The sequence below is a fragment of the Manis pentadactyla genome, chromosome X (genome assembly GCF_030020395.1).
Source record: "Manis pentadactyla isolate mManPen7 chromosome X, mManPen7.hap1, whole genome shotgun sequence".
Taxonomy (NCBI): domain Eukaryota; kingdom Metazoa; phylum Chordata; class Mammalia; order Pholidota; family Manidae; genus Manis; species Manis pentadactyla.
The window spans coordinates 117,288,529-117,314,841 of record NC_080038.1 but is presented as its reverse complement, the minus strand read 5'-3'; the positions used below and the strand labels follow the sequence as shown (position 1 = coordinate 117,314,841).

The window sequence follows — 26,313 nt, the reverse complement described above, 5'->3', positions numbered from 1 at the left end:
GACTCTGCCCCGGGCAGGATCACTCCCTATTACTGGTGATTGGGAGCCAGCAGAGACTGCCTGGGGGAGCTTCTCCACCCACCCTGACTCCTAGAGCCCACAGATACAAAAGACCAGAGGGGGACTGTCCGTCCACCAGCCAGACGCCTCCTCCCCATCACCAGCCCCCACCCCCTGGCTGCTCCTGCTCTGGAAAGGCCTGGAGGAAGAGGCCAGGGAGACAGCCCCGCCCATTCTTTCCTGCCCCTCCATCTACCCAGCAGTGGCATCTGGAGACCCCATGGCCCAGGCGCGCTGGTGCTGCTGCTCATGGCTTGTCCTCCTCTGTGGTATGTGAATCTTGGCCTTTCCTTCCCATGGGGGAGGGCAAGTCCAGCTAGAGAGCAGCTTTAACCTCTCCCCTCTGGGCTTGAAAGGGTTGGAGTGAGGACTGGAGCCTAGGTTGTGTCTTTTTCTCTTGGTCTTCCTCTCTGTCTTGAGGATGAGAAACTCCAGGGCCAGCTCGTTCAGGCCCTGAGACTCAGGCCAAGTCTGGTTTGGCACCTTTCCATCCCTACCTGTTAAAAAATGATTCTAGCACTTGTTAAAAGAGTAAGGAAGACTTTATTCAAGACTACTGCAATAGGGGCATTGCAGTAGGGGAGAGCAGGCTCAACTCTGAATACAGCAAAGACAGCTGAAAACTTACAGCCAATGTATGGAGTGAGGGGTCAGGGGATGGAAAATTACTAAGAGGAGACACCTAGGGTGGGGGAATTCTTGCAAAGCTGGCTTAACAAGATTTTTGCTGAAGGCAGGCCAAGGTGGCCAGATATCAAGGGTGGGGGATTCTCTCTAAACTGACTTAGTAGGATTCTTAAGACTGGGACCATGCAGGCCCAGCAAGGACAGTATGGGCATGGAAGGCCAAAGTCAAGTTCTAGCCAAGAAGAGGACTCAGAGGAGCCTCACTAAAGTCTGGTCTGTGTCACCCCTGTGGTGTCCTATTTGTCCTCTTTGGTTGCATCTAGGTGCCCAGCACAGCACCCTTCATGCCCACCCCCTCTCCAGCTGTAGGGGAGTCATTCAGTACCCAGCTCCTCAGCACCCTCTCAGTGCCAGGCCCTGTTCCAGGGAGCACAGAGTGGTTCAGCTACAGGATCTGCCCTTGGGAGCCACAGCTCTGGCTCAGAGAAACATAATACGGGTGTTCAGAGAGCATGGGTTGGCTGACTCTTGCTTCTTGTGTTAGCATCTTAGTGCTATCATTTTGCCAGGTATCTATTCCTACAGAATTGCTGGTTCATTTCCTTAAACCAACAGCATGGGTTCCATCTCCTCCTTAAATTTATGAAACCAAGACTATCTATCAGGCAGGGCATTCATGGTGTTAGATGACAGCCACCCACTTTCCATCTGTAGCCCAACCCACTTGGAAGGTAAAAGTAGAATGTCTCCCTATACTCAGGACCCACTATCCTTTGGGGAGATGCCCCCTAAAAGGCCAGGGGGCTGGAAGGAAGGACAGACTATCAGAGACCAGTGGACTTTCAGGGCAGAAAGGCCCAGAGCCTGTAGGACTTATCCCAGTGCCTGGCACTTGGTAGTCACTTAGGACATGTCTGCTCCATGGATACTTCGTGACTCCCCTTGAGTCACACCAAATTTGAGGCAAAGCCCAAACTGGAAACTAAGTCTCAATATATTCTGCCCTTACTTGTGGCACTACTCTTCTATGGTTGGCTTTTTTGTACCCAGATGTCCTGGGTTCAAATCCCTGCTCTACCAGTGACTCACTGGCAAAATTTGGGTGAGTTACTAAATCTGTCTGGGCCTTGGCTTCCTCCTCTATAGAAAGAAGACAGTAATACCTACCTCGCAGGGTTGTTGCAAGGATCAAATGACGTGATATATATAAATTATTGAGTTCAGTGTCTGGCACATAATAGGAACTCTTAAAATGCTAACCCACCTTCCCTGCCAGGTGATAATGTCAGAATGGTTTTGCCTGTCCGATATATTTTAAAAGAGCCTGGAATGATAGACAGAAATTTAGATCATAAAAAATGGCACAAATGGGCCTTGAATTTAAGCAAACCCAATATATACAAAATTAGATTTATAGAAGAGTAAAACAAAGGTGGGGTTATTATTTAGTGAGATCCTCTAGAGCATTTCAAAGAAAATTTGGTCACAAAAATTTAGTTTACACACAACTTTTCTGGTTCGGTAAACCCTGAAAAAAATCCAATTACATTAGAAGGAAAAAATTGATTTAATGAGCGCTGAAACCCATGGAAAACTGGAGATCACTTGTCAGCGGGACAGGTTTCTTTGATTGTGGCTCAGGGTGCCATCCAGTTCAGCCTGATTCCTCGCAAAATGTGATTATTTTTATCCTCAAGTAGACTTGGACAGCATTTTGTGTTTCAAATGATGGAGGCCCTGAGGGGATGGGGGAGACTGGGGGAACACATCCCTGAGCTTTCTAGAAGCTATCTGGTCTCCAGATGACCATGGATTTTTCTCCTGGTTTCTAGCTTGTGCCTGGGCCCACCCAAAGCCAGTGGACCTGAGAGGAGAGGATGTGAGAAACTGTTCAACCAGCCCTCCGGTAAGACCTCAGCCCTGCCCTGCAGCTCCCCTCCTCATCCCCTACTGGCTCAGTTGCTAGCCTCTCCCTTTACCAGGATTTCTTCTGATTTCCAGACTCTGGGGCCCCTGTTTCTGATTAACATCCCTTAGGGCTGGCAGCACATTCTCAGGTGTCTGACATCCACCCCCATCCCTCCCTCCCACCCATTCCCACAGCAGGTTATCGCCTTCCGTCCAGGCCTGGGCCTGGGCAGCCTTGATCGGGGGAGGGACAGGGCCAGGAAGCAGGATGAGAGGCCCCTAGCTAGCCTTTGGCTGAGGCTAGGCAGATGTGAGGAGGAGGATGGGTGGAAAGAAAACAAAATTTCTAGAAAAACAGCCAAGAGGGAGGCACAGAGGGAGGAAGACAGAGGGCTAGAATAGCCAATGGAAGGACAAGAGGGAGACCTTAGGGTCTGAAGAGGCGAGAAGGCCTCAGGGCCAGTAGGGTACAGTGCTTGCAAGGGCTGCTTCATGAGAGCACCGGAGCAGGCCAGTGGGCAGGCAAGCCACATTGCTTTCATATTAAAGCAAACACGGTTGTACCACTGAGTAAAAGGCAAACCCAACCAGCCAACCAAGCAAAAATCCATGCTTTTTATTTAAAGATAAAACAGTCTCTAAAGAAATGTGTGGCTTGGAGGGGATCTTTCTGGACAATGTCCCAAAATGCTGTGGGTACTCATTCACTCGCCTCTGCCAGCTGAGACCAGTCAGTGGAACCTGAAGAAGTCCTCAAGGCAGGGTTGCGAGATGAAATACAGGGCACCCAATTATACTACAACATTAATGTTGTTTATCTGAAATTCAAATGTGACCAGGTAGGTGGCCTGTATTTTTATTTGCTCAGTTGGATGCCCCCAAGGCATCCAGAGAGAGACAGTCCTCCTGGCCTGGCCCAGTGCGAGGGCTCAGACCCCTGAGGGTCTCAACACACCCTCATCCCAGACCCAGGTCCCATTATTGTCACAAGGGGTCCCTCTGCAAGTTCTTGAACCCTTCCAGCTCTACTCAGCCCAGAGACCTTCATCTAGACTGACCCATAAGTACAGCTGCTGCCCCATTTCTCCAGGCCCACACAGCGCCCCACCCCCAATGCCTGCCAAGGCTTGTGGCTCCTCTGGATGCTGGGGGCCCCAGGCACCATTTTCTCTAAGCACTGTGTGTGTGTGTGTGTGTGTCTTGGTATCTTCCTGTCTCCTGTCAGTACCTCCCAGTTACTGCAGTCAACACCACAGTGCAGCTCATAGCCCTCCGCCAGCAGATGCTCACCTGGAATCTCTCTGCCTACATCGTCCCTGACACGGATGCCCACATGGTGAGGGATGGCTCCTCCCTCACCCTTGCCCTCTCTGGTACCCTGGGTCGGCCTATGAGAACAGGCCACAGATAAGAGGCTGTTAAGGCTCAGAAGATGAAGGCAGTGAAAGAACTCAATGGGCGAAGGGAAGTTGCTGGAGAGCTTGGACATGGCAGTTTTAGGGCAGCTGAAAGAATGTATTCCTTTACATAGGGGAGAAGACATTGCCAAATCTCCTTGACCTTAGGCAGTGAAACTATAAGCAACTTGAGAATTAATTCTGCTCAGTTCCTAGATGGCAGATCCAGAATGAATGTTTAGGGCAGCCCAGCCATAGTTGCTTGGAATGTGGGCTAGAAATTGAACTGGAAGAACTCTAGGCTCACATCCAGCCCAGCCCTTCCCATAATCTGATGGATGGAACATTGAAATGATCAAGACTCCAGCCTATATGAGTTTTGGGGGTTGGCAAGGGGAGGGAGAGGAGACAGGAAACAAGACAGTCTGCAGGAGAACTGCTTTTCCCAAAGCAGTGCCCCTGCCCAGCCAGCCACCCTTCCCTACCACTGTTTGCACCTCCACCCCATCCACCATCCCAGCACCAGTCTGTTTGGAAGAGAAGGCATTTTCAGTATCAATAAGATGGCTTGAATTAGTTTTCCCATCTGCTGGGAAGGGCTAAGAACCTTGAGTAGGTGCCTAAACTTTTCTAAGCCTCAGTTTTATCTTCTGCAAAATGGGAATAATGGGATCTGTCTCCAAGCATTGTAAGGAATAAAATACAATAATGTGTAAAGCCCTCTGCAGAAGTTTTTATGATGTACCCAGTGTACTGTGCTAGACTGGAGAGTGGGAGGGGACAGCTGGAGGGGAGAACCCCAAAGAACCAAAAGACTTGATCCCATTCTGCACAGAATTTTCATTCTGGCTGGGAGACAAGACTCCTTTGCAGAACAGTCCAATGCTGGACTGTGAGGTTTAGACTCCAGAGATATAGTTGTTCAAAGGAAGGAAAGATCCTGAGAGCTGGGAGAGTTTCAGAGGGCTTCCTGGAAGAGATACCCAGTGTGTCTGGGCTTATAGGACTGGTTGAATTTGACCAGACAGAAAGAGCTGGGATGTGGATGGGGGCCTTCTTGTGTGATCTGACTCCACAAAGAAGGCTAATGATGGTGTTGTTAATTTCCTAGAGCGAGTACATCGGTAAACGTGACGAGAGGCGTGCATGGATGACAGGCTTCACAGGGTCTGCAGGTGACACCCCTTACCTGACCCCGATTATTTCTGTTGGTAGACCTAGAGCTGGTCTCAGAGGCCCTGCTGTGGCTGGTTCTCAGCAGCCAGGACCCTAGAACCTAACGTCCAGAGGTCCCTGCTACTCTCTCTCTTCCTTCCCTCCACCATTCCAAAAAGGATACACATCTCATAGCCCACCAGCCACACTTCTGCATGAAGCAGATGGCCCTCCTGCCTGCCTTCCTGTGCTAGCTGGCCCCTGCCACAGCCAGGCCCAGTTTGGCATTCCCTGGGTTCCATTTCTGGGGCAGTCACTACCTCCACATCTAGCTACTAGGGGCCTGCTGATTCCCTTCATAAAATGAATGGCTCACTTGGGGACCAAGTTTTACTTTGCCAGTCCTCTTATGGACAACATCACCTCACATGGCCAAATGAGACATGAACATAAAAGCCCTTTATGGGGTCCTATGTTTCTGAAGGGGTCTCCCACCTGATCCTGGCCCCTTGAATGAAATTCAAGCTTCTGTAGCTGATCCTTAAAGATTCCTTTTCTGCCTGTCCTCAGCTAAGCCCCTGGATTAGTGTCCCTATCAGCCACCAAATCTTGACACTGACTACTACACCATCTTCCCTGAGGGCCCCTACCTGCAGTATCGACCCTTTTGGACTGCCAAAAACAGACCCCACTTATCCTGCTAAAAGTCCTAATGGCCTGCTTAGGAGGGGCTCTCGACACAAAACACAGATGCCTGACCCAGGATCCCTTTCGCCTGGCTTGCCCCAATGCTCTCTTTAACATCTGCCTCACTCCTTCCAACTGAGGAGAGAAGCTTTTTCCAGAGGCCCCTTGTGACATTCCCAGAGCCAGCACCGCAGTGCACATGCACTAAAGCCTTCGTTCCCACCTCCAAGTTTCCCTGTTCTGCTCCAGGAAGTGCAGTGGTGACCATGGGGAAAGCAGCTCTCTGGACGGACAGTCGCTACTGGATCCAGGCTGAGCGGCAGATGGACTGCAACTGGGAGCTCAATAAGGAAGGTAAAAGGGCTACATGGACTTGTCCCCCAAAGCCTGGAACCTAGACTAGGTTTGGGAATGTACATGCACACAAAGCCATGCTGGGCCCCTATGGGAAGCTTGGGAAACTTGAAGCCGTCCTTAACCTTTGAGGCTGATATCAAGGGCTACACATGGCAGGACTGTCACAGACAAAAGCCTGCCTGGAGGGCCTGGGGGGCCCTGGAGATTATCTGTACGTTTTTTCCTATTTTTCTCTCAGTCGGCACCAGTCCTATTGTCGAGTGGCTCCTCGCTGAAGTTCCTGATGGAGGGCGTGTAGGCTTTGACCCCTTTCTTTTCTCCATTGGTATGTTATTTCCTCAGTCCTTGCATCTGTCCACGCCAGTAAGAGTGACTCAGCTCCTCCAGGATGTAGAGGCATACCTTGGGAGATGAAGCAGCAGGGTGGCTCTAAAGTTAGAATGTTTGATCTTGAGGTTGCAGAATATTTTGCAACAAGGATGTCTCCATGGATTGTGTAATGAAGATATATTTAAAAGAATGAATATAGATTTTTTTAAAGTCATGAATGCAGAGACCCAACCTAGGACACTCAGGGAAAATCATTAAGATCTAGCAGATGAATAAGTCAGGATGTCCTTAAACCCAGAACTCTGCGAATTATGGCACTAGAATCACGTGGTAACCCTTTTCTAGAAGGCAGCTTATAAGGGTCAAAGTTGCCGAGTGGGCTTCTGCGTAAAGAAGCAAAGTCCCCACCCTCCAGGATTATAGGTTCCTGAGCTATGGGGTCCCAGCCAGCTGGCCAGCCTGTTCCCAAGTGTAGAGTCCTCAGGAATATGTACTGAAAGGCTCCCACTTCAAAACTGGCTTCTTTGCCAGCCTTTCCAATGGCCTGAACATCACCAGTCTTTTGGGCTGTGACATTGAAACTCAGTTAAAGTGGACAGTACCAAAAGGAGAGTTCCCCAGCCAAGCACACTTAAAAACATGAGCTTAGCCAATTGGTGGTAGGCAGCGTTGGGGTGGGCTTGGGGGCAATTAGGCTTTGAAAGCAGGAAGAGGAGGCTGAGAGGACAAAGTCAGGAGGGTCAGACTGCCCAAACAGGCTCTGTGCAGCTAGGGCCCATAGAAGTGGAGCAGGAGGCTGAGTGGACAAGGCTAACTTTGTGTGAGTTACAGTTTTTCCTGAGGTGTAAACAAGCAGGGGATAAGTGATGCTTCCTGTCTCTACAGGCTCCTGGGAGAGTTATGACATGGCCCTCCAAGGCTCTGGCATAGAGCTGGTGTCCATCACAGCCAACCTTGTGGACCTGGTATGGGGCTCAGAGAGGCCTCCGGTTCCAAACCAGCCCATTTACGCCCTGCAGGAGGCATTCACAGGTGGTTCCCTAAGCTTCTCCTTCCCAGCTTATAGCAACATGGGTCCTTGCTGCTGCTCCTTTGGCTGAAAAACTTGTCCTAAGAGGTACCAAGACAATGGTTCTTCAACTTACATGTGCATCCAAATTACCTGGGGTGCGTGTTAAAACTGCAGATTTCTGGGCACCTTCACCTCAAAGAGCCTGAATCAAAAGGTCCTCAGACCATATTTAGAAAATGCTGGAATAAATAGTGTTAGGACTTGAAATGAGCAGAAAAGGAGGAAACAAGGGAGTCAGAAAAAGAGGAAAAAACCCCACCCCTTTGAAGAGAGAAAAAGCATGCTATGAGTTGCCTGTCTGGTAGTGGAGACCAGTTTGGATTGAATCATTCAAACCTTGACTTTGGGCCCTCCTGTAATGAGGAATTTCGATTTACAATGGCTACAGTCAGTTGGGCCCAGGGTAGGTAAAGGAAGTCAAAACTCAGCATCAGTCTGTGGCCTAGATTAAGGTACAAGTTTTGGCCAAAGCACAAAAGAAAGTTAATTGGCTCCCAAAATTCTAACATCCATAATCTTGACCTCATTGACATCATCTAAATACATCATAAGAGAACAGTATGCTTTATAATTCCTGTAAGTAGTAACTAAAATCCTGACCAGGATTAGGCTATTGATTATGAATCAGTGTCTTGGCCACCACCACCTACTACCTCCCCGGGAATTCTGAATGAGCCAATGACTTGGATTCCTAGGAATATTGGGCAATCTGAGAGGCCCCTTTCCACATGCAAGTCCACATGTACTTCTTGTTTGAAATGGAGTCCAAAAAGCAGGAGGGAAATTTCAAAATAGGGATGATGAAACAAGTTAAAATTGTGCCCAATTTTCTTTATCCGTTCTGATGTAACTTGCAGAATCATTCTTTCTGCATCTCAACACAGTTTTTAAAGACACTTGCTATCCAAGACAGTTTAGTCATAAATAAAACACATCCCATTCAGATAAGGAAGGGCTCAGTTATGTCAGGAAGGGGAGGGATAAAGGGGAGACCCTTCCAGGGACAGGTGAGAATTCACATGCATTTCATTGCTTCCCACAAGCGAGGGCAGGCTGAGCCATCACAAGCTGTTAAGCTGCAAGGAAAAGTCATCCCAGGAGCCAGAGGTGGGCCTGGAAGCCCAAGAACAGAGTTCTTGAGTCTCCAAGTTTTACAGGGACAAGAGAGATTCTCTCTCCAGCAACTCATAGGTTTTAAAGGAGGCAAAGGGCAAAGGGACGAACATGAAAAGTCAGTTACTCAAAGGTACTTGTATGCATCAGACAATTTACATTTGTTTTCAGTTGTCTCAAAAATATATCACATCCATGAACCTTGGAAAAATAATTCGAAGTGAAACCAGTCAGATAAGGCCCCATATTGTATGATTATATTTGTATAAAATATGAAGTGCAGGCAAATCCATAGACAGAAAGCAGATTGGTGGTTTCCAAGGGCTGAGGGACAGGGAAATGGGGAGTGACTGCTTAATGGCTACAGGGTTTCCTGTTGGGATGATAAAAATGTTCTGGAATTAGATAGTGGTGATGGTTGCACAATCTTGTGAGTGTTCTTAAAGCCACTGAATTGTGCACTTTAAAATGGTTAAAATGATAAATTTTATGATATGTGTATTTTACCACAATAAAACAAAATAAACCTTAAAAAGTATTATACCCAAGGCTTTGGTTCTTGTTGAATAGTTTTACCTGTTTGCATAGCTTTTTAATGGCATTAAATTACCTATGCTATTCTCTGAGCCCAACTAGGACTCTTAATGCTTACCACCTTCTGCCAGTAAATTCCTAGCTCTTCCTAGGGACAGCCTCTTTATATGCATTATAGGGAGCAGGAATCAAAGATGACAAGTAAACCCCTAGAACCTGGGTACGAGCATCTGAGAAAGTACAGCTCTGTGACACAGTTTTACGGACAAGTTTGGAGACTGAGAATGTTAAGCAAGATAGACCAGTGTCTGTACAGATTAAGAGGTGAACCATGTAAACAAACAGATCTGGATCCAAATCTCAGCTCCACCCCTTGCCAGCTATGAAACCCTACATAAGTCACTTTACCTCCCTGAAGCCACAATTTCCTTATCTGTAAAATGGGCCAAGCAAGAATTAAAACAATGTACGCTAGGTGCTTAGTCCAGACCCGTGGTTTATTAAGCCCCAGGGTTACTTCAGGAAGGAGGCTTGAACATGATCCAACCCTATCCCATCGCCCTTCAACTAAAGCTGCTCTCCTGATCTCTGTTCTACCTGCTTAGAAAGTTATACCAGACTTCCTGTATACCAAGACACCATTCTACATGCATTACAAATGTTAATTCATTTGATCCCCATAACCCTATTGAGATAGATACTATTATAATCTATCCTCATTTCACAGATGTGCAAAATAAGACAGAGGGCTTAAGTAATTTGCTCAAGGTCACCTAGCTAGTAAGGCAAAGCTAGGACTTGAACCCAGACAGTCTGGTTCCAGAGCCCATGTCCTTAACAACTACAGAAGTAGGAGTTTGTGTGAAGAGAGTTCTGCTTTTGAAGAAGAGGAAGACTATTGACCTAAGGGAGGCTGCTCAGGAACAGACTGCCAGAGGGAAGGTTTGCCACTTACGGTTTCTTTGGGCTTCTTTGCTTCTAGGGAGCAACTGGCAGGAGAAAGTATCTGCTATCCGCAGCCAGATGCAGAAGCACCACAACGCTCCAACCGCCGTCCTTCTGTCGTCGCTGGATGAGACAGCCTGTGAGTACAGGTCTGCAGATATGGGTAGGCGTCTAGGTCCCCCCAGCCCTCTGGGTCCTACAGCACAAGTCACCTCCCCTAACCACCATGTACTCCCCAGTTCTGAGAGCTCCATGACCGTGGCCTATGGGAATTAAGAAGGGTAGGGGGCAGGAGATCATAGCTGCTGAGTAAGGAAGCCAGGAAACCCAGAGCAAGCTGGGGCCAGCCTACAGGCCCCCAGAGCATGAATGGACTGACCATGATGTCAAAGGCTTTCTATCTCCTGAAGGGAAAGAGGCCCAGCTAACCCCTCCCAACAGCCTGGCCACCATCCCAGAGCACTTACCCTTCCAGCCTCAGCACCCAGTGCAGCCCTATTCTGTCCCAACGTGGCTCAGGGCTTCTTACCTGTCCCGAGCCCTGGGTGTCAGAGATTCTGGAACCCCATGGAAACTGTGTGCTGAGAGCTAGCTGAGTACCTGCATTTTTCCAGGAGAAAGGGTCCACAGGGCTCATCAGCAACCCAATGACACCACCCCATCTCCACAGATTGAGAAAATTCAGGGGCAGGTGTGCTGGCGGGAATCTTTGGGGACCAAAGCAAACAGTGGGCATAGATGTCCCATGTGCTTGCCTCAGGCAGATAGGCCTCAAAAGGGCCTCATCAATTCTCTTTCCCAGGGCTCTTCAACCTTCGAGGCAGTGACATCCCTTATAACCCCTTCTTCTACTCCTACACACTGCTCACGAACTCCTCTATCAGGTATGGCTTTTCCTTGGCTTGCAGTCATGGACTTCCTCCCACTTGCACCCCTTCACTGCCCCACCACAAACCCTGCCCCAAAGTGCAGCCTTCCCAGGAGCATGGTATCTACCCCAGCAGAAGAAGCTTTTCCTCACCCTGACCTCTTTTGTACCTTCTCCAAATCTGGTCTGCTTGGATCCATGGCACAGACTTCCTCTGACCTCCAGGAACAAAGGCCTCTGATCCTTTGTGTTGCCCTTAGAGACACTCAGGACCCTCTTGGTCTTCCCTCCCCACCTAGGTTATTTGTAAATAAAAGTCACCTTCACTCTGAGACTCTGCAGTACCTGAACTCTGGCTGCACAGGCCCCATGTGTGTGCAACTTGAAGATTATGGCCAAGTTCGTGATAGCGTCCAGGCCTATGCCTCAGGAAGTGTGCGAATCTGGATTGGGACCAGCTATACTACATACGGGCTCTACGAAGTAATACCCCAGGTGGGTCTGCCAGGCCCCAGCCTGGGCCGGGCACTGCCCTCCTCCCGCCTGATTAAGTCTCAGTCTAAAGTAGAGCACAGCCCTTTGGCCATTCAGGTAATGGATCAGTCAACAGGGATGCAGTGAGTCCCCTTCTAGGCCTCCTGGGAAAGAGACAGAAGAAGAGCAAGCTGGGTGTCGGTCCACAGAGAGCTCAGAGACTGCCAGGGAGGCTAGAGGGAATAGGCTGTCTTTCCACAGAGACCTCAGAGACTGCCAGAGAGGTCTGAGGGAGTACAGCCTGGAAGAGCAGGGGCTCTGAAGCCACCAAACCTGAGAATGAGTCCTGGCTCTGCTCAGGACTGACAATGCAATGGCCTTGTTCAAGTGGCTTAGCCAGTCTGGGCCTGTTTCCTTACGCGTAAGAGTCCCAACCTCAGAGAACTTCCTCTGAGGAGATTTAGAGGAGATGGTATATGTAAAGCCCCATGCCTGTTGCCACACAGCTTGTGCTCAATAAATCATAGCTGTTATGATATGTGCCAGAAACTCATGATGTCAGAACAGCCCATCGCCTGGTGAAGGCCAAGCTCTAATCTATCCCAGAGCACTGGTGGGTCCCAGAAGGAGAGTTAAGCTGGACACGGAAGACTGGGAAAGACCTGCATAGAAAAAAAGCACAGACAGGAAGTCATAGCCACTATAGGGAACAGCAAGTCTCCCCTCAGCCAGGCTTGCCTGCCAGTCCTCTTCAGACACTGCTGTGCCCTGGAGGTGCTCCCAGATCCTTTCCTCTCTGCCCATAACAGGAGAAACTAGTAAAAGACACCTACTCCCCGGTGATGATGACCAAGGCGGTGAAAAACAGCAAAGAGCAGGCCCTCCTCAGGGCCAGCCACGTAAGTCCATGGGCAGGCCGACTAGCCTTTGGGGAGTCTCAGTCTGATGGGTTAGCAAGGAGACCCTACGGTACAGGAAGAGCCTGAAGAAGCCCTCAGTAAAATAGAAGAGTGGACACCAAACTCCTGGGCACCTGCCTATGTTTTGCCCCCTTATCCCAATGTGGTACAGTGGTTTAGAGCATGGGCCCTGGAGCTACAGTGTCTGAGTTCAAATCCCAGTTCCTCTATCCGCCTCCTAGCTGGGTGACTTTGGGCAAGCTGTCTCAACTCTCTGGGTCTTAGTGACCTCATCTGCAAAATGAGGATCATGATAGTCATCTACAGCATAGAGTTGCTCTGAGGAGTAATAAATAAACAAACATATATACTATGAGGAACATAGAATAAATAGTAATATATAATTAGTATATGTTTAAATATATTATAATGCACATTCATATATTATATGTACATGTGTGTGCATGTGTACATTTATATACACATAATGTATACAAACATAAATATATCATATATAATAATTATATACATACTTGTATAACATAATTTGTATGTTATATAAATATATAATGTGTGATTATATAAATGTTATAAATATATAATTACATACAGAAAATACAACTTTAGATATTTTTTTTGCTTGGTGTACCACCTGGCACGTTCCAAGTGCTAAATACATGTTAGCTGTAATAATTTCCTCACCCTGGCAAGAGGATGGCTCACTCTTTCAGATATTCCTGTTAAAATAAGGATAAACTGACTCATTTTGAAAAGCTTTTTCTTATGGAAAATTTTGAGCATATACAAAAGTGGAGAAAACAGCATACCGATCCGCATGCACCATCACCCAGCTTCTACAGTTATCAGCTCCTGACCAATTCCGCTTTGTCTATAACCCCAAGTTCATTCCCTCCACTCACCCTCTGCTGCTGGATGATTTTAAAGCAAATTCCAGATAGCAAATAGTTTCTTCTGTTAACACTTCAGTAAGTATATCTAAAAGATAAGAACTCTCTTGAAAACATGACCACACTATGATCAGAGATATAAATATTAACAAGAATCCCTTAATATCATTAAATAGACAGTGATGCCCTCGCATTTTTAAAATCTCAGCTCCCAGAGCAGCCCCCTGATCTCCTTCATCCCGGAGCCCTGGCCACGATGATTCCTCAGCCAGATTCTCTGCTTGCCCACTCCAGGTGCGGGACGCCGTGGCTGTCATCCGCTACTTGGTCTGGCTGGAGAAGAACGTGCCCAGAGGCACGGTGGATGAGTTCTCTGGGGCAGAGTTGCTGAACAAGTACCGAGGGTAAAGAACCACCGCCGTCCTTTTTGGCTGACTAGCTTTTAATGTGGGGGTGGGGTTAAGAAGTGGGGGCTTGGTCTCCTAACTTAGCCGGGAAGGAAGACCTTCCTTGTATTTAGGAGCCTCTCCTGAGCAGGGAGTGATTGGTTCTTGGGTGGTGGGCATGCTTGTCAGGGGTGTTGAAAGAGGGACGTGAAGGGCCACAACCCAACAGTGCCCCCTAGTGTCTTCTTCAGGCACGGCCTGCTCTCCCCCGGGGAGGCTGACTCAGGCCAGGTAGGGCTCCTGCGCCACTTGAAAATATCAAATTGGGGAGAGAGGTTCCCTGCAGGCATGCGTGGGTCAGGCCATAGGCAGACTGTAGGTCTGAGGTGCAGGATGCTGCCCCGGGGCTGGGGGAGTTTTCAGATACAGGGAGCTAAGTTTCTTCACTCTTGCTTTACCATGAACTCAATGTGGGACATACAGGTCTTGGTTTCCCCATCTGTAAAATGGAGGTGGATGGGAAAAAATTGGTGTCTATAGTCCCTCCTTCTTTTACCTGAATGCTCTATAAGTGACAGGTTTGAGCCTAGGAAGATGGAACTGGGAGGTGGGCTAGGAGAACCAAATGAAGTCTGGCTGAGGTTAGAGGCAGTCATGATCTTCATTTGTCTGGTTAGATATCCTGGGCCCACTCTGGCCCCTGAGCCCATTCATTGACCATTCCTGTTGTGTACATTCCAGAGAAGAACAGTTCTCCTCTGGACCCAGTTTTGAAACCATCTCTGCAAGTGGCCTGAATGCTGCTCTGGCCCACTACAGGTACTTCAGGAGAAGGAATTTTCTAGGGCCCTGTGGGGGATCCTGCTATATGTGCAGGGGAAGGGGGTCTGGAGGAAGGAATACTCTGGAACTCAGTACACATTTAAGATTTGGGGCCTTTAGCACTATAGGGGCTGCAGGTGGGCAGTGGAGCTCAGTCCAGGGTTGGGCGTCCTCGGAATTAAAAAGCCTGAGCAATTTTCCCCCAAGAGGCTGGGACTTTTAGATCTCAGGGCTGAAGGAACTAGAAGGGAGGCAGGTCTGCTGCTGAATGCTTCCCCTTGGCTTCCTGTGAGTTATTTATTTTAGCTGGTTCTTAAAGCTCATGAGTACACAATGAGAAAAGTGTGTTCACTCAGCCTGAACCAGCCGAGGTGGGCCCAGGATGTAGGCTAGCCAGATGTTTGGTCCCATAGAAAATAAACCCCTGCAGGCCTACCTGATAGAATTTGGGGGACCAAGCCCACCAGAGCCCTCAACCTGGCCTGGGCACAGCAGGGAGAGGTCAGATGCCCTCCAGGGGCCGGGCTGGCCTACCCCAGAATTCCCTCCCTTGGCATCCCCCAAGTCTTCAGCTAACTTGGCAACTCCCTTCTCCCCACTGAGAGTGGCAGCTCCTCAGCCCCACTAATTCTTGCCCTCCAGCCCCATCCCGTAGTAGCCTCCCTTGCCATGCCCTGGCTTCTCAGGGCCTCTGCTCTCAGAGGCAGCAGGAAGTTGGACAGCACTGTGCTGAGCATGTGGGTCCAGGCCCAGCTCCCTCCCAGCTTTACTGCCAGGTCCCCAGGCAAGCCCCTTAGCTTATTCAGGCCTGCTTCTCCTCATGGGACAGGGGATGGCTGCCCTGGGTGCTTTCTAAGGCTCTCCAGGCTCCTGCATTCTGGGCTTGTTCCTTTCTCGCTCCCTGGGGACCAGGACCTGGCTTGGTGAGGGAAGGATGAACAGATGTGCGCTAAGGACATGAGCGGCAGAAAGTGAACACTCTCCTGGGCCCTTTGGGAGATGATGACTTCCCCAGCGGAGTTATCCTGGAGGCCCACCCCCCCACGGATGAGGGCATCCTCTGCTTCCACGCAGGACCCCCACCCTGCTCAGTGCACGGTTAGGCCCCTCCTTTCTTAGCGGCTTTCCCCTTCCTAGCCCAACCAAGGAGCTGTACCGCAAGCTGTCCACAGATGAGATGTACCTGCTGGATTCTGGAGGGCAATATTGGTATGTACTCCCCACCCCACACTGGCCCAGCTGTCTTGGCTCAGAAAGCTCTGGCCAGCCAAGAGCTGGTCAAAGCTTTCCCTTCCTGGGTGTGGATCCTTCATCCCAGAAAGGAGAGGCCTGGACTGAATGACCCTGAGCATCCTTCCCATCTTCCCACCTGGGGGTCCCTGCATAGTGGGAAACACACAGGCCAAAACAGGGGGCTGCCCAAGCAGCACCTCTGTGAGAAGCAGGAAAAGACTCTGCCTGCTCAAGTAAAATGTTTTTTAAGCCCACATATTATTACACAGTCTGGACAGCCATGCTTAGCAGCCCTGCCTGGCTGCACAAACAGTGCACCCAAATTCTCACCCATCACGCATACCCTGGACACTGCCAGCACCAGGCATTCTCCTCAGCACCTGGTCTTCCAGTGCACAGGTGAGGTGACCATGTCAACTTGGGGGTGGGGGCAGGATCAGGCCTCCAAGAGCAGCAGGCAGGTGAGAGAAGCAACTTTAGGAGACACCCAGAGCACAACTGTGACAGGGCACACCCATCAGCATAGGTATGTGTCTGTGAGTGGGTATGTGTGTATGCTCTTCTGAGTATGTGCATGACCATGTGTCAGGTTACATAAGAGGGCACTCTTCTCTGCTCCAGGACTCTACAGTCTGTGTGTTCATCTATGTACTCTTGTTAAAATAATATATAATATGAAATGAATGGCACCCCTTTAGATGTATTACCCTTGTACAGTGCACAACCTGAACACGCAGACATGAGAGCCATGCAGAATAGGTAACACCATTCCTTCCAAATGTGTGACCAATCATTCACACAGGAACTGAGATGAAATGAACTGGGAGATGTTCTCAGTAAGCTTAGGGGAAAAAGAAAGGGGGTGCTGAACTGTTGGAGGTGCAAGAAGTAGTTTTGAACAGTTTCTCATCCTCCATCCTATAGAAATGGTAAATGTGCCAATGACAAAGGCGCTTTGCTTGTTCTTAGCAGAGGTCTGGGAGCCAGAGTGGCAGGTGCTCAGCCTAGCAGCCTTTGCTAGTCACCAGTTTGGCGCTGTGTGTGCTTGAGATCCAATGAGCAAAGAGGAAGTGAATTGGTGGGCGTGTTGCTGAATTGGGGCATGTTCAGAGCAGGGTGAAGCTGGGGAAATGGGTGCCTTACTTCCTCTTCTCTCCTCCTGAAAAGGTCTGCCATGCCCTGTGATCTGCTTCCAAGGAGGAGTCTCAGGTCCCTGGGACCATTTCTTCCCTCCTCCTCCTCCCCCAGGGGTATCCCTGGGGGTCATGTGGGTGAAAAGCTGCAGCTGGTGGTTGGGAGTCAGACATTTTGGCTTCTGGCTTCAGTTCCCTGGAACTCAGCGAATCTCTGGGTTAGATCGATGTCTACAATGGAGAGAACCTTGTGGCAGTCAGTGCTTGCTCCAGGCCCGGCTTCACTGAAGCCCGGAGTGGGAGACGGCTCGCTACCTCAGCTGCCTCATCTGTGAAATGGGGATAATGAGGCCTGCTCTGCTACCCTTCCTGGGGAGCCGCAAAAGTGTCCTATAAATGGCGAATAACTATCAGAATGTTATCATCTCTCTGACCTCAGTTTCTCCATCTGTAAAAGTGAGACAATCCCCCCTACTTCCCTGAAAGCCTGGAAGAAGCTTTGCTTTCAGAGCCAGCTTGAGCCAAGGAAACCCGGGTTTACAAAACAGAAAGGACTGGTAGCAGAGCAGAGAATGTATGTGGGGAATCAGGATGCTCAGGCACCACAGGGATTTCGAACTTGCAGAGCCCCTTCATGCGCTGATGCCGAAGATGGGCATTTGATGATGGCAGCTATCCCCTTCCTTTCAACCCCATCTTATCCCTGCCATTCACACCGCAGCGGAAAGCACACAGGAAGCTCATGGCCATGACCATGATCCCTACCCCCAAGTACTCACCAGAGCTGGACACGTTGATTTTCCTTCTCCATAGGGATGGAACCACAGACATCACCAGAACAGTCCACTGGGGCACCCCCTCTGCTTTCCAAAAGGTAAGCAAGTGCTGGACCCAGATTTCTCCTACCCACCCTCATACAAGGGATACCCAAGCAGTCATTCTGCCAAGAGCCCTTTCATTTTACAGAGGCTAAAACTGAGGCCCAGAGAGGTTAAGTAGTTTGCCCCAGGCCACACAGCAAGTTAGTGCCAGAAAACTCAGGGCTCCCGGCTATTTCCCAGAGATATTTCAGGCCACCAACGGGGCCTCAGCTCAAGCCTATCATCATCCAATTTCAGCAAATCAGTGAACAAATATTTATCTAGTGCTGTCTGCACACCTAGCCCTGTGCTCAGCAAAAAGGAGAGAGGCATTCCAGGCAGAGAGAAAATGGCACAAGCAAAATCTCAGAGGTGGAAAACTGCTGGAGGCTTTCAGGGAGCAGTGAGGGCTGGTCTGGGCAGAAGCTGGGACAGGGTCTGTGTGTGCTTTGGGGCCTTGGCAGAGGGTGAGGGACAGAGAGCAGGGGGCCACATTGACATGTTCAGCAAGCAGACTGTGGCTCAGATATTGTGCTGGAAACAGAGAGAGAGAGGGAAAAATCAAATGTTGGCCAGTCCTCCAGGAGCTCACAGTTTAGTGGGTTGAATCCACTGCCCCAGGTTATCATTCAGGAGTGAGCAGAAGAGATCATTGTCAGTCCACTATCAGGTCCCAACCCAAACTTAAGGCCTTAATTAAAGGACATCATGATAATGGCCATAAGGGTGCTGACCTCTATTTGAGCACTTAACTCTGGAGCACCTTGTGTGCATGAGCCTACCTATCGCTCCCAGCAACCTTGTGAGCTAGTACTGTGATTATCCCATTAGACAAGGAAACTGAGCCAGAGAGTGGTTGAAGTTCCTTGCCCAGCGTCTCAGGATTTGGGAGTGGCCAAGTCAGAATTCCAGCCCAGGGAGTTTACCTCCCACCCTCTACTGTCAGGCCTCCGCTCACCACCATGTACAAGCATCCCTGTGGACCAGCCAAAGAGAACCGCATGGACCAAACCCCAGCTTTGGGCAGGTCCCGCTCAGCCTCCTGTGGCCATTTTCTAGAACCTGGGTGACCACACATGAGCGTGCACTTCCCCCACCAACACAGCCCCCAACAGGCCTGGGCCCACACCTGCATGCACACAGGCAGAGCAGCTGGGGAGTCCCAGGCTCCTCCTCTCATGCACCGCATTACCTCTCCCTCTCCTCATCAGGAGGCATATACCCGTGTGTTGATAGGCAACATCGATCTGTCCAGACTTGTCTTTCCTGCTGCTACATCAGGTGGGTTTCGGAGACCAGGCTGGACCCAGACCACCACTCTGGGAGGATAGTGGGGCAGGGATTATATCATTATCCCATCCATTGTGTAGATGAGAAAATCCAGCCCAGAAAGTGTGCCTCACCCAAGGTCAGACAGAAGGTTAGTGGCGGAGCCAGGCCTTGAACCCCGGCCACCTGCCTCATAATCTAACAGGGTAGCTCAGAGGTGAGGGAGGTCACTATGGGCTGCAGCAGTCACGGAGGAGTCCTGGAGGAAGAAGGGCATTGACAGATGGGGAAAACTGTAGTAGAGTCATCAGTCCAGGTAATGGGTACAATGTGGAGTACACAGGAGATAGTGCTGCTACCCTGACTGTCTGGAGCCACTCTTTGCAGGTGCCATCCTGGTACCTGGGTCTGGGACAGGAGAGCAGGAAGGGGCTAAGTGGACAGCCTGGATCCAGCCAACTAATTCTCTTCCAGGGAGAATGGTGGAGGCCTTTGCCCGAAGAGCCCTGTGGGACGTTGGACTCAATTATGGTCACGGGACAGGCCACGGCATTGGCAACTTCCTGTGTGTGCATGAGTGTAGGTTCCTCCTTAACACTGCCCTGGGGCCCCCCCTCTCATGAAAGAGTTAGAGCATTTCACAGGTACAAAAATGAGCAAGGCCCACAGAGATGCAGTGACGCGCCCGAGGTTACCCAGTGGTGGCAAGTGACGTTCCACAGCATAAGAAAGAAATGCTGGCAGCCAGCCACTCCTGCTGCTTGCTTGGCATCTGGGAGGGCCTCAGAGACAAGAGTGGCAGGTCAAGGCCTAGCAGCTGGCTGGCATACCCCAGAATAATAAAAGCCAGAGCCAATCTGACGTATACCAGCCCCAGGCAGACAATGATGCAGTAGACAAGGGCTGCTAGAGATGCCCAGGGACCCAATTTCCTGCTCTTCCCGGAGCCCGCTAGTTTCTCAGCCAGTGAGTACAGAAGAGCTGACACCATGCTTACATCTCCCTTTTCAGGGCCAGTGGGATTCCAGTACAGCAACATTGCCATGGCCAAGGGCATGTTCACTTCCATCGGTATGGCTCTCGGGCTCTTCCACCCCCTCCCACTACCAGCCTAGCCCAGAACTGCAGTCTAGGGAGCACCAGCCTTCAGGGAGCACACCAGGCACAAGGCCGCCTGTGTTCCACCACTGGGCTCCCTCACCAACCCCCTCCCACCCCAAATGGATTGTCCCACCCAAACCCCAAGCCCCTTCAGTCCATATGCTCATTGTGCCCTTGGGAGTTGGCTCCTGGCTGTACATCCAGACTCCGCAGTCTCTGGGCAAACACTGGGGTAACAGGACAGTGGCACACAGGGAGATGGAGTGGGGTACCCAGGTGAGGTACAAGGGAGGGTCAAACCGGCAGGTTGGGGGCAGTCGGGCCCTCAAGCCACTCCTTAATTGATAGAGGCAGCATGGGCTCCCCTCCTTAATGCCCACCAGCATTTTCTGTGTCTCCCAGAACCGGGCTACTATCAGGATGGAGAATTTGGGATCCGTCTTGAAGATGTGGCCCTCGTGGTAGAAGCAAAGACCAAGGTAAAGTGTTATGAGATGGGCTGGAGGTATGGATGGCATGGCAGTGACTTCAGGCTGCATGGGGCATAAGGAAGGTCAGGGAAGAAGGGCACTTGATATGTGGGCATGAATTTATTTGGAGTCTTCTTTGGCTCCAGAAAAAGTCCATAAATCAGAGGTTTTCAAACCTGTTTGCACATTGGAATATTAGAACCATCTGGAGAGCTTTTTTTTTAAATGCCAATGCCCAGATCCCACTCTAGACCAAATGAATTAGTATCCTTGCCCTAAATCACTGATTCTTAATGCACATGATAAGTACCATAGGAGCTTGTTAGATATGAAGTTTCCACATAATAGCAACCAACAAGATGAAATTTCTAGATATAAACTTAAAAAGACTTACCTGGGGAAACTCTCTACTAAGGGACATAAAAAAGATTTAAATGGTACTTTCTAGAAAGAAGCCTTGATGTTATGAAGATGTCATTTCTCCCTAAATTAATCCACAAATTCAAGCCAACCTCAATTTCAGTGCTAACTAGATGCTTTGGTAACCTCACAAAATGATAGTAAAGTTTACTTGTGAAAATAAACATGCAAAGATGGCTACGTAGCTAGGAAAATTCTGACAAAGAGAAGCAGTAAGGGAAACCCTTCTAGATATTAGCACATATGATTCAGCAGCCGTAACTAAAACAGGATGACACCAGAGAAAGGAGAGACACATATAACAATGAAACAGAATGGTTAGTCTGGAAACAGACCCTCTAATTTCCATAATCAAAATGGGAATTTAGTTTGCAGTAAAGACAGAGTTTCAAAGCAGTAAAGAAGACAGATTGTTTAATAAATGGGCAGGGGATACAAATGGCTCATCGTTTGGGGGGATTAAGCTGAAGACCCTCACTGGTATACCAAAAAAAAGTTCCAAATGGATCAAGATTTAAAGGTGAAACCATAAAAGATCTAGAAGAAAATCTATATAAATCATGTATCATCCCAATGTGGAAAGGGGCATTTCTATGCAAGACTCAGAAACCATGAAGAAAAAGATGGATGACTTATGAAATTAAATTTTAAAATGTCTATATGGAAACAATATCACAAACAAAAGTCAAGATGTATGACAAATAGAGCACATATGACAGAGAAAGGATGAATTGCCTTCTTTTACCATGAGCTTTTACAGATCAGTAAGACAAAAAGAGGGAAAACAAAAAAAGAGGCAAAGGAGATGAAAAAACAATTCACTAAAATCAACACAGATGATCCATAAATGTGAAAAGATGCCCAACTTTATTCAAAAGAAATACAAACTTCGAATTATAAAATAAGACGCAGGGATGAAAAGTACAGCATAAGGAATATAGCCAATAGCATTGCAATATCTTTGTATGGTGACAGTAACTACACTTATGGGGAGCATTTCATAATGTATATAATTGTCAAAATACTATATTGTGCACCTGAAACCAATATAATGTGGTGTATCAATTATACTTCACTAAAAAAAGAACAAAGTTAACTGTCTGAAGACATTTTTAAATCCAGTCAATTTCAACCTAAAAAAGAATGGATAATACAAATCAAAACAATTGTTTTGTTTTCAATTCAAATTCAATTTCAACTCAAAAAAGAATACAAATCAAAACAACAAAAGAGTACCATGTTTTGCTTACCCAATTGGCAAAAATGAGTATGTGGGGAAGTGGGCAGTCTCATACACTGCTGGGGGAAAGTACAAACTGGTACGGTCTTTCTGGACGGGAGTTTGACAATATCTGTCAAAATACCTATTTAAAATGCCTGTACATTTTGTCTCAGTAATCCATCTGCCAGATAGGAACCTTCTGGACATAGTTCCAAAAGGTCCAAAATGTTTGTTTATAGGTTGATGTTGATTGTAATAGTAGAATTGATGATATTGTAAAAATTGATGATAATAGTAAAAAAAAGTGGAAACTGAGAAAGTGTCCATAACTGGTTTAATAAATCATCATCCACATGCCTTGGACTCTTACATAGCCCATAAAAAAGAAGAAGGTAAATCTTGAGCTGATATGGAGTGCTCTCCTAGGTTTACTATGGTGGGGGGGAGAAAGCTCAGAAAAGTGTATATGATAGGATCCATTTTGCATGAATTTTTAAAATATACACATATGTATCCTGTATATGCCTAAAATGTGTTTAGGAAGGAAACCAGGCAGGGAGGAGACTTTCAAATTCTATTGTGTATCTGTATTTGTAGTTTGAATTTTCTAAGCACATATATGCAACAGCTCTCTGGGAAATGGAAATTATGGGCTGTTTTTTTTCTTTATACTTATCTCCATATATAGATCAGTTGACAGATACATAAACAGAGATATCGGTAGAGATAGAGATATAGATTAGGTAGATAGATATAAAAACCTAATAACTCATATTAAAATTATTGAAGTGTAGGTTCTTGCCCTAGCCCTGCCCAGATTCTCACCCCAATGGTCTGGGGAGTGAGCCCCAGAATCTACATATTTAACAAGCTTCCTAGGTGCTGTGGATGCACACACTTTGAGAAACTCAGACCTAAATCCAAGTTTCAGAAATCTGGAGGGAAGCACTGAAGGCGGGATGCTAAGTGGTAGACTGGGAGCCAGTAGGGTGGTGAGGTGGGAGGGTGAGCTTGTGGGGTGGGGAGAGTTGCCAAGGGGACTGTAGGAGGCTCAGGCCTACCCTGCGACTCTGACTCCAGCCTGACAAAGCTCAGTTCCCTGCCTTCCTTCAGCCTGGCTCCTCCTCCTCACTCATTTTCCTGCATTCCCACCTGCCCTGTGGCTTCCTAGTACCCAGGGACCTACCTGACCTTTGAAGTGGTGTCCTTGGTGCCCTACGACCGGAACCTCATCGACATCAGCCTGCTCTCCCCCAAGCAGGTGAGTGCCCCTTAGCACTGTCCACCCTTCAGCCTTCAGGTCAGTGAACTGCTGACCACCTCGTCTCCTACCCTGGGCTTCTCTTGCCTCTGCACTCCCTACCCCAAGACCCTCCACCCCTTCCCCTCTCCATGGAGGGTCCACACTGTTGGCACCTGTAGGCACACACTGGGGCAAGCCTCTCACACTTGCCAGAGACCCCAGAGCTTCTAGAACTCCCTAGTCAGACCAGCCTGTCCAGTTCACCAGTAGTGAATTCCTGGGGAGTCTGAGATTGGGTCTCTGGACTCTGCCATCTCAAGTCCTAGAATTACCAGCAATCCCTTCCCCTTTCTGGGCCTCAGTCCCCTCTTCTGTGAAATGGGGATAATAATACCTGCCGTTCTTCCTCTCATTCCTGGGCCTGAAATCCACTCTCTCCCCATGCCTGCACCCTGAAAGTCACTCAGACATTAGTCACCTAGGCGAATTGCCTCTGAAAAGTCCCAGTAGCCTGATGATGGCTGGAGACTTATGGGTTTCTGTGGGGTACCTCTGGGTACCTGGGCCACAGTGAGCCACTGGCATGCCATAGCAGGGGACTGGATGGAACCAAGACCTCACCTTTTGGCAGCTCAGCCTGGAGAGGTCCTCACCTCTCCTACCTTTGCAGCTCCAGTACCTGAACCACTATTACCAGACCATCCGTGAGAAGGTGGGCCCCGAGCTGCAGAAGCGCCAGCTGCTGGAGGAGTTCACATGGCTGCAACAGCACACAGAGCCCCTGTCTGCAAAGGCCTCTCCAGCTGCCTCCTGGGCGTCTCTCTTGGCAGTCTCCACTCTTGCCATCCTTGGCGGGAGCTTCTAGAAGCTTGGGATTCCCTTGCTGACCTCTTCTCCCTCGGCTTCCCTCACCCTGCACCACCTAAGCCCCAAGAGCCCCTACCAGCCCCTCACCTGGAAACCATTGCCTTAAGCCTCCTTCTACAGAACTGAACCCCAAGGGCACAGGGCTTCTTGGCCGTATGCAGAGTTTGGGGCCCCCTCTGAGCTTCTACACCCCACCCTCAGCTCCCAACCCCTATCCCCAGGATAGGAGAGCCAGCTAGTCCTTTTCCTTTTTTGAGCCCAGTAGGCCTAACCTATAACCTGGCGGAGCCTGTAGCCACTGCCTCAACCTCCCTACCAACTCCCCCGCCAAAAAAAAAAGACCAATATAGGGCAGTGCCTTAGCCCCAGGGGCTCTGTGGCCCTGGGGAAGCCCCACCCTCTCACCACCCCCTGGTTATAGCCAGAGCTGTTCTCACTCACACTGGCTCTTGACTTGGTCTTCCCACCCCACTGAGGCTGCCTCTGCTCCCCCCACCCCCGCCACCTGCTTCTGGCCTGACAGTGGCCTCCTGGCTGTAGCCCACAGGTGAAGGGACATCGGCTGCCTCCAGGCTCCCTGCTGTGCCTGTAGAGGGAGAAGAGGGGAGGGTCGCTAAGTCCTCTGGTTGCATACTGCCACCCAGGGTCAGGCAGTCAAGCCTGCCCCCAGGAGAGCCCATAAACCCTGGGTGGGCCCCATGTCAATTGACAGGGGAGGGAGTTAAGCCATTGGAATTTGGCTATGGGTCAGGAGGGAATGCCTGGAGATTCTGGAATATGGCCCTTCCTGAAGTTGGGACTGGCCTGAGCAGCAGTATCCAATCACTATCCCAGACTTCCTGACACGTGGTAGCCCTTTTCACTTTCAGAGTGCAGCCACGTAGCCATAGTGACAACGCTATTAAATCCTCCAGCATCCTTTGGGTGACCTTTAACCTGTGTGGGCAGAGTCTTGGTTCTCCATTTTACAGATAGGAAAACTAAGCTCATCGTGGGGTGGGACCTGCTCAAGGACACACAGTGTTTGGTTGGGACATGGTAGGGTCGAAATGGGCTAGCAGACCCAGTTCTTTTGCCCTTCCTGCCCCTTCCGAGTTTGCTGCGCTTGCTGTTGGGGACAGGGGCGGGGGTGTGTTGGGGGGAGATTTCTCTGGCCAGCCCAGCCGTTAGCCACCTGGGCTCACATCCTGCTAGATGCTTAAAACAGCCTGGCAACAAAGCCTGCCTCTGACTTTTGCATTGTGTCTGCTGTGTTGACGGGTCTGCTGTTATCTGCGGCTTTTGTGGTGCCTGGAGGAGGAGGTGGCAGGGGGTAGGGATGTGAGGTTCCCAGAAGCTCGGCTGGGGAGCACAGGCACTGGAGAGTGTGCATGTGAGCATGCGCAGGTTTGTATATTCACATGCGTGCCACGCCCCGCCAACCACCTCCTGTGCTAAGTCTATAACCTTGTGGGGCAGGGGGCGGAGGATGGAGGAGAGCCCCGCGCTGTAGGACTTGTCAAATGTGGTCCAGGAGAGTGGGGGCCAGAACCTTTGCTCAGTGGAGTGCAGTCAAGATGGGGAGAGAACCAAGTTTCTGGAACCGAGTGCTGAGCAAAGACACCAGGCTGAAGAGTCCCCCAGCCTGGGACCACCCGGCCTAGTTTGCTGAGTGTGAGGGTGACCTGTGACAATCATCACTGCTGAGGCTTGCGTCCAAAGGCCCCAGCTCTGAGCCATCCTCGCTGAGAGCCTACAGCACCCGACCGCTGGCTGAGTCACTCGCTCCCTCCCCTGCTCACCCACAGTGGTAGTTGCTACTAATAAAATTCAAGTCGTCGTCATGTCATCACTACCATTTACTGAAGGTTTAGTGTACCAGGCACTGTGCTTTATAAGCATTTGTAAATTTTATTGTGGTAAGAACAGTAAACATGAGATCTACCCTCTTAATAAATGTTTAAGTGTATAACA

At 49.4% G+C, this 26,313-nt stretch overlaps 1 protein-coding gene across 3 annotated transcripts; it reads left to right on the top strand.

Moving 5' to 3' along the window:
* On the top strand, positions 1–26,313 carry XPNPEP2 (X-prolyl aminopeptidase 2). Of its 3 annotated transcripts, XM_036910954.2 has the most exons (21): positions 2–329; positions 2,520–2,593; positions 3,821–3,931; positions 5,104–5,167; positions 6,084–6,188; positions 6,430–6,516; positions 7,407–7,553; positions 10,223–10,324; positions 10,988–11,069; positions 11,353–11,548; positions 12,337–12,426; positions 13,629–13,738; positions 14,462–14,539; positions 15,680–15,751; positions 17,722–17,782; positions 18,980–19,049; positions 19,512–19,616; positions 20,049–20,108; positions 20,541–20,617; positions 23,422–23,511; positions 24,164–26,313. In XM_036910954.2, the coding sequence occupies exons 1-21, from the start codon at positions 281–283 to the stop codon at positions 24,356–24,358; spliced, it is 2,025 nt and encodes a 674-aa protein (XP_036766849.2). In that variant the 5' UTR covers positions 2–280; the 3' UTR covers positions 24,359–26,313. The 3 variants fall into 3 exon arrangements, with proteins under 3 accessions (XP_036766850.2, XP_036766849.2, XP_036766851.2); XM_036910955.2 differs by lacking the exon at positions 12,337–12,426 and having other exon boundaries at positions 1–329; XM_036910956.2 differs by lacking the exons at positions 3,821–3,931; positions 5,104–5,167.

Bases quoted from the DNA above. Each gene is read 5' to 3' on its own strand.
- XPNPEP2 (XM_036910954.2), top strand. From the start codon at position 281: ATGGCCCAGGCGCGCTGGTGCTGCTGCTCATGGCTTGTCCTCCTCTGT. The intron at 19,617-20,048 runs GTAGGTTCCTCC...CTCCCTTTTCAG, and splicing joins CTTCCTGTGTGTGCATGAGT to GGCCAGTGGGATTCCAGTAC. The intron at 20,109-20,540 runs GTATGGCTCTCG...TGTGTCTCCCAG, and splicing joins GGGCATGTTCACTTCCATCG to AACCGGGCTACTATCAGGAT.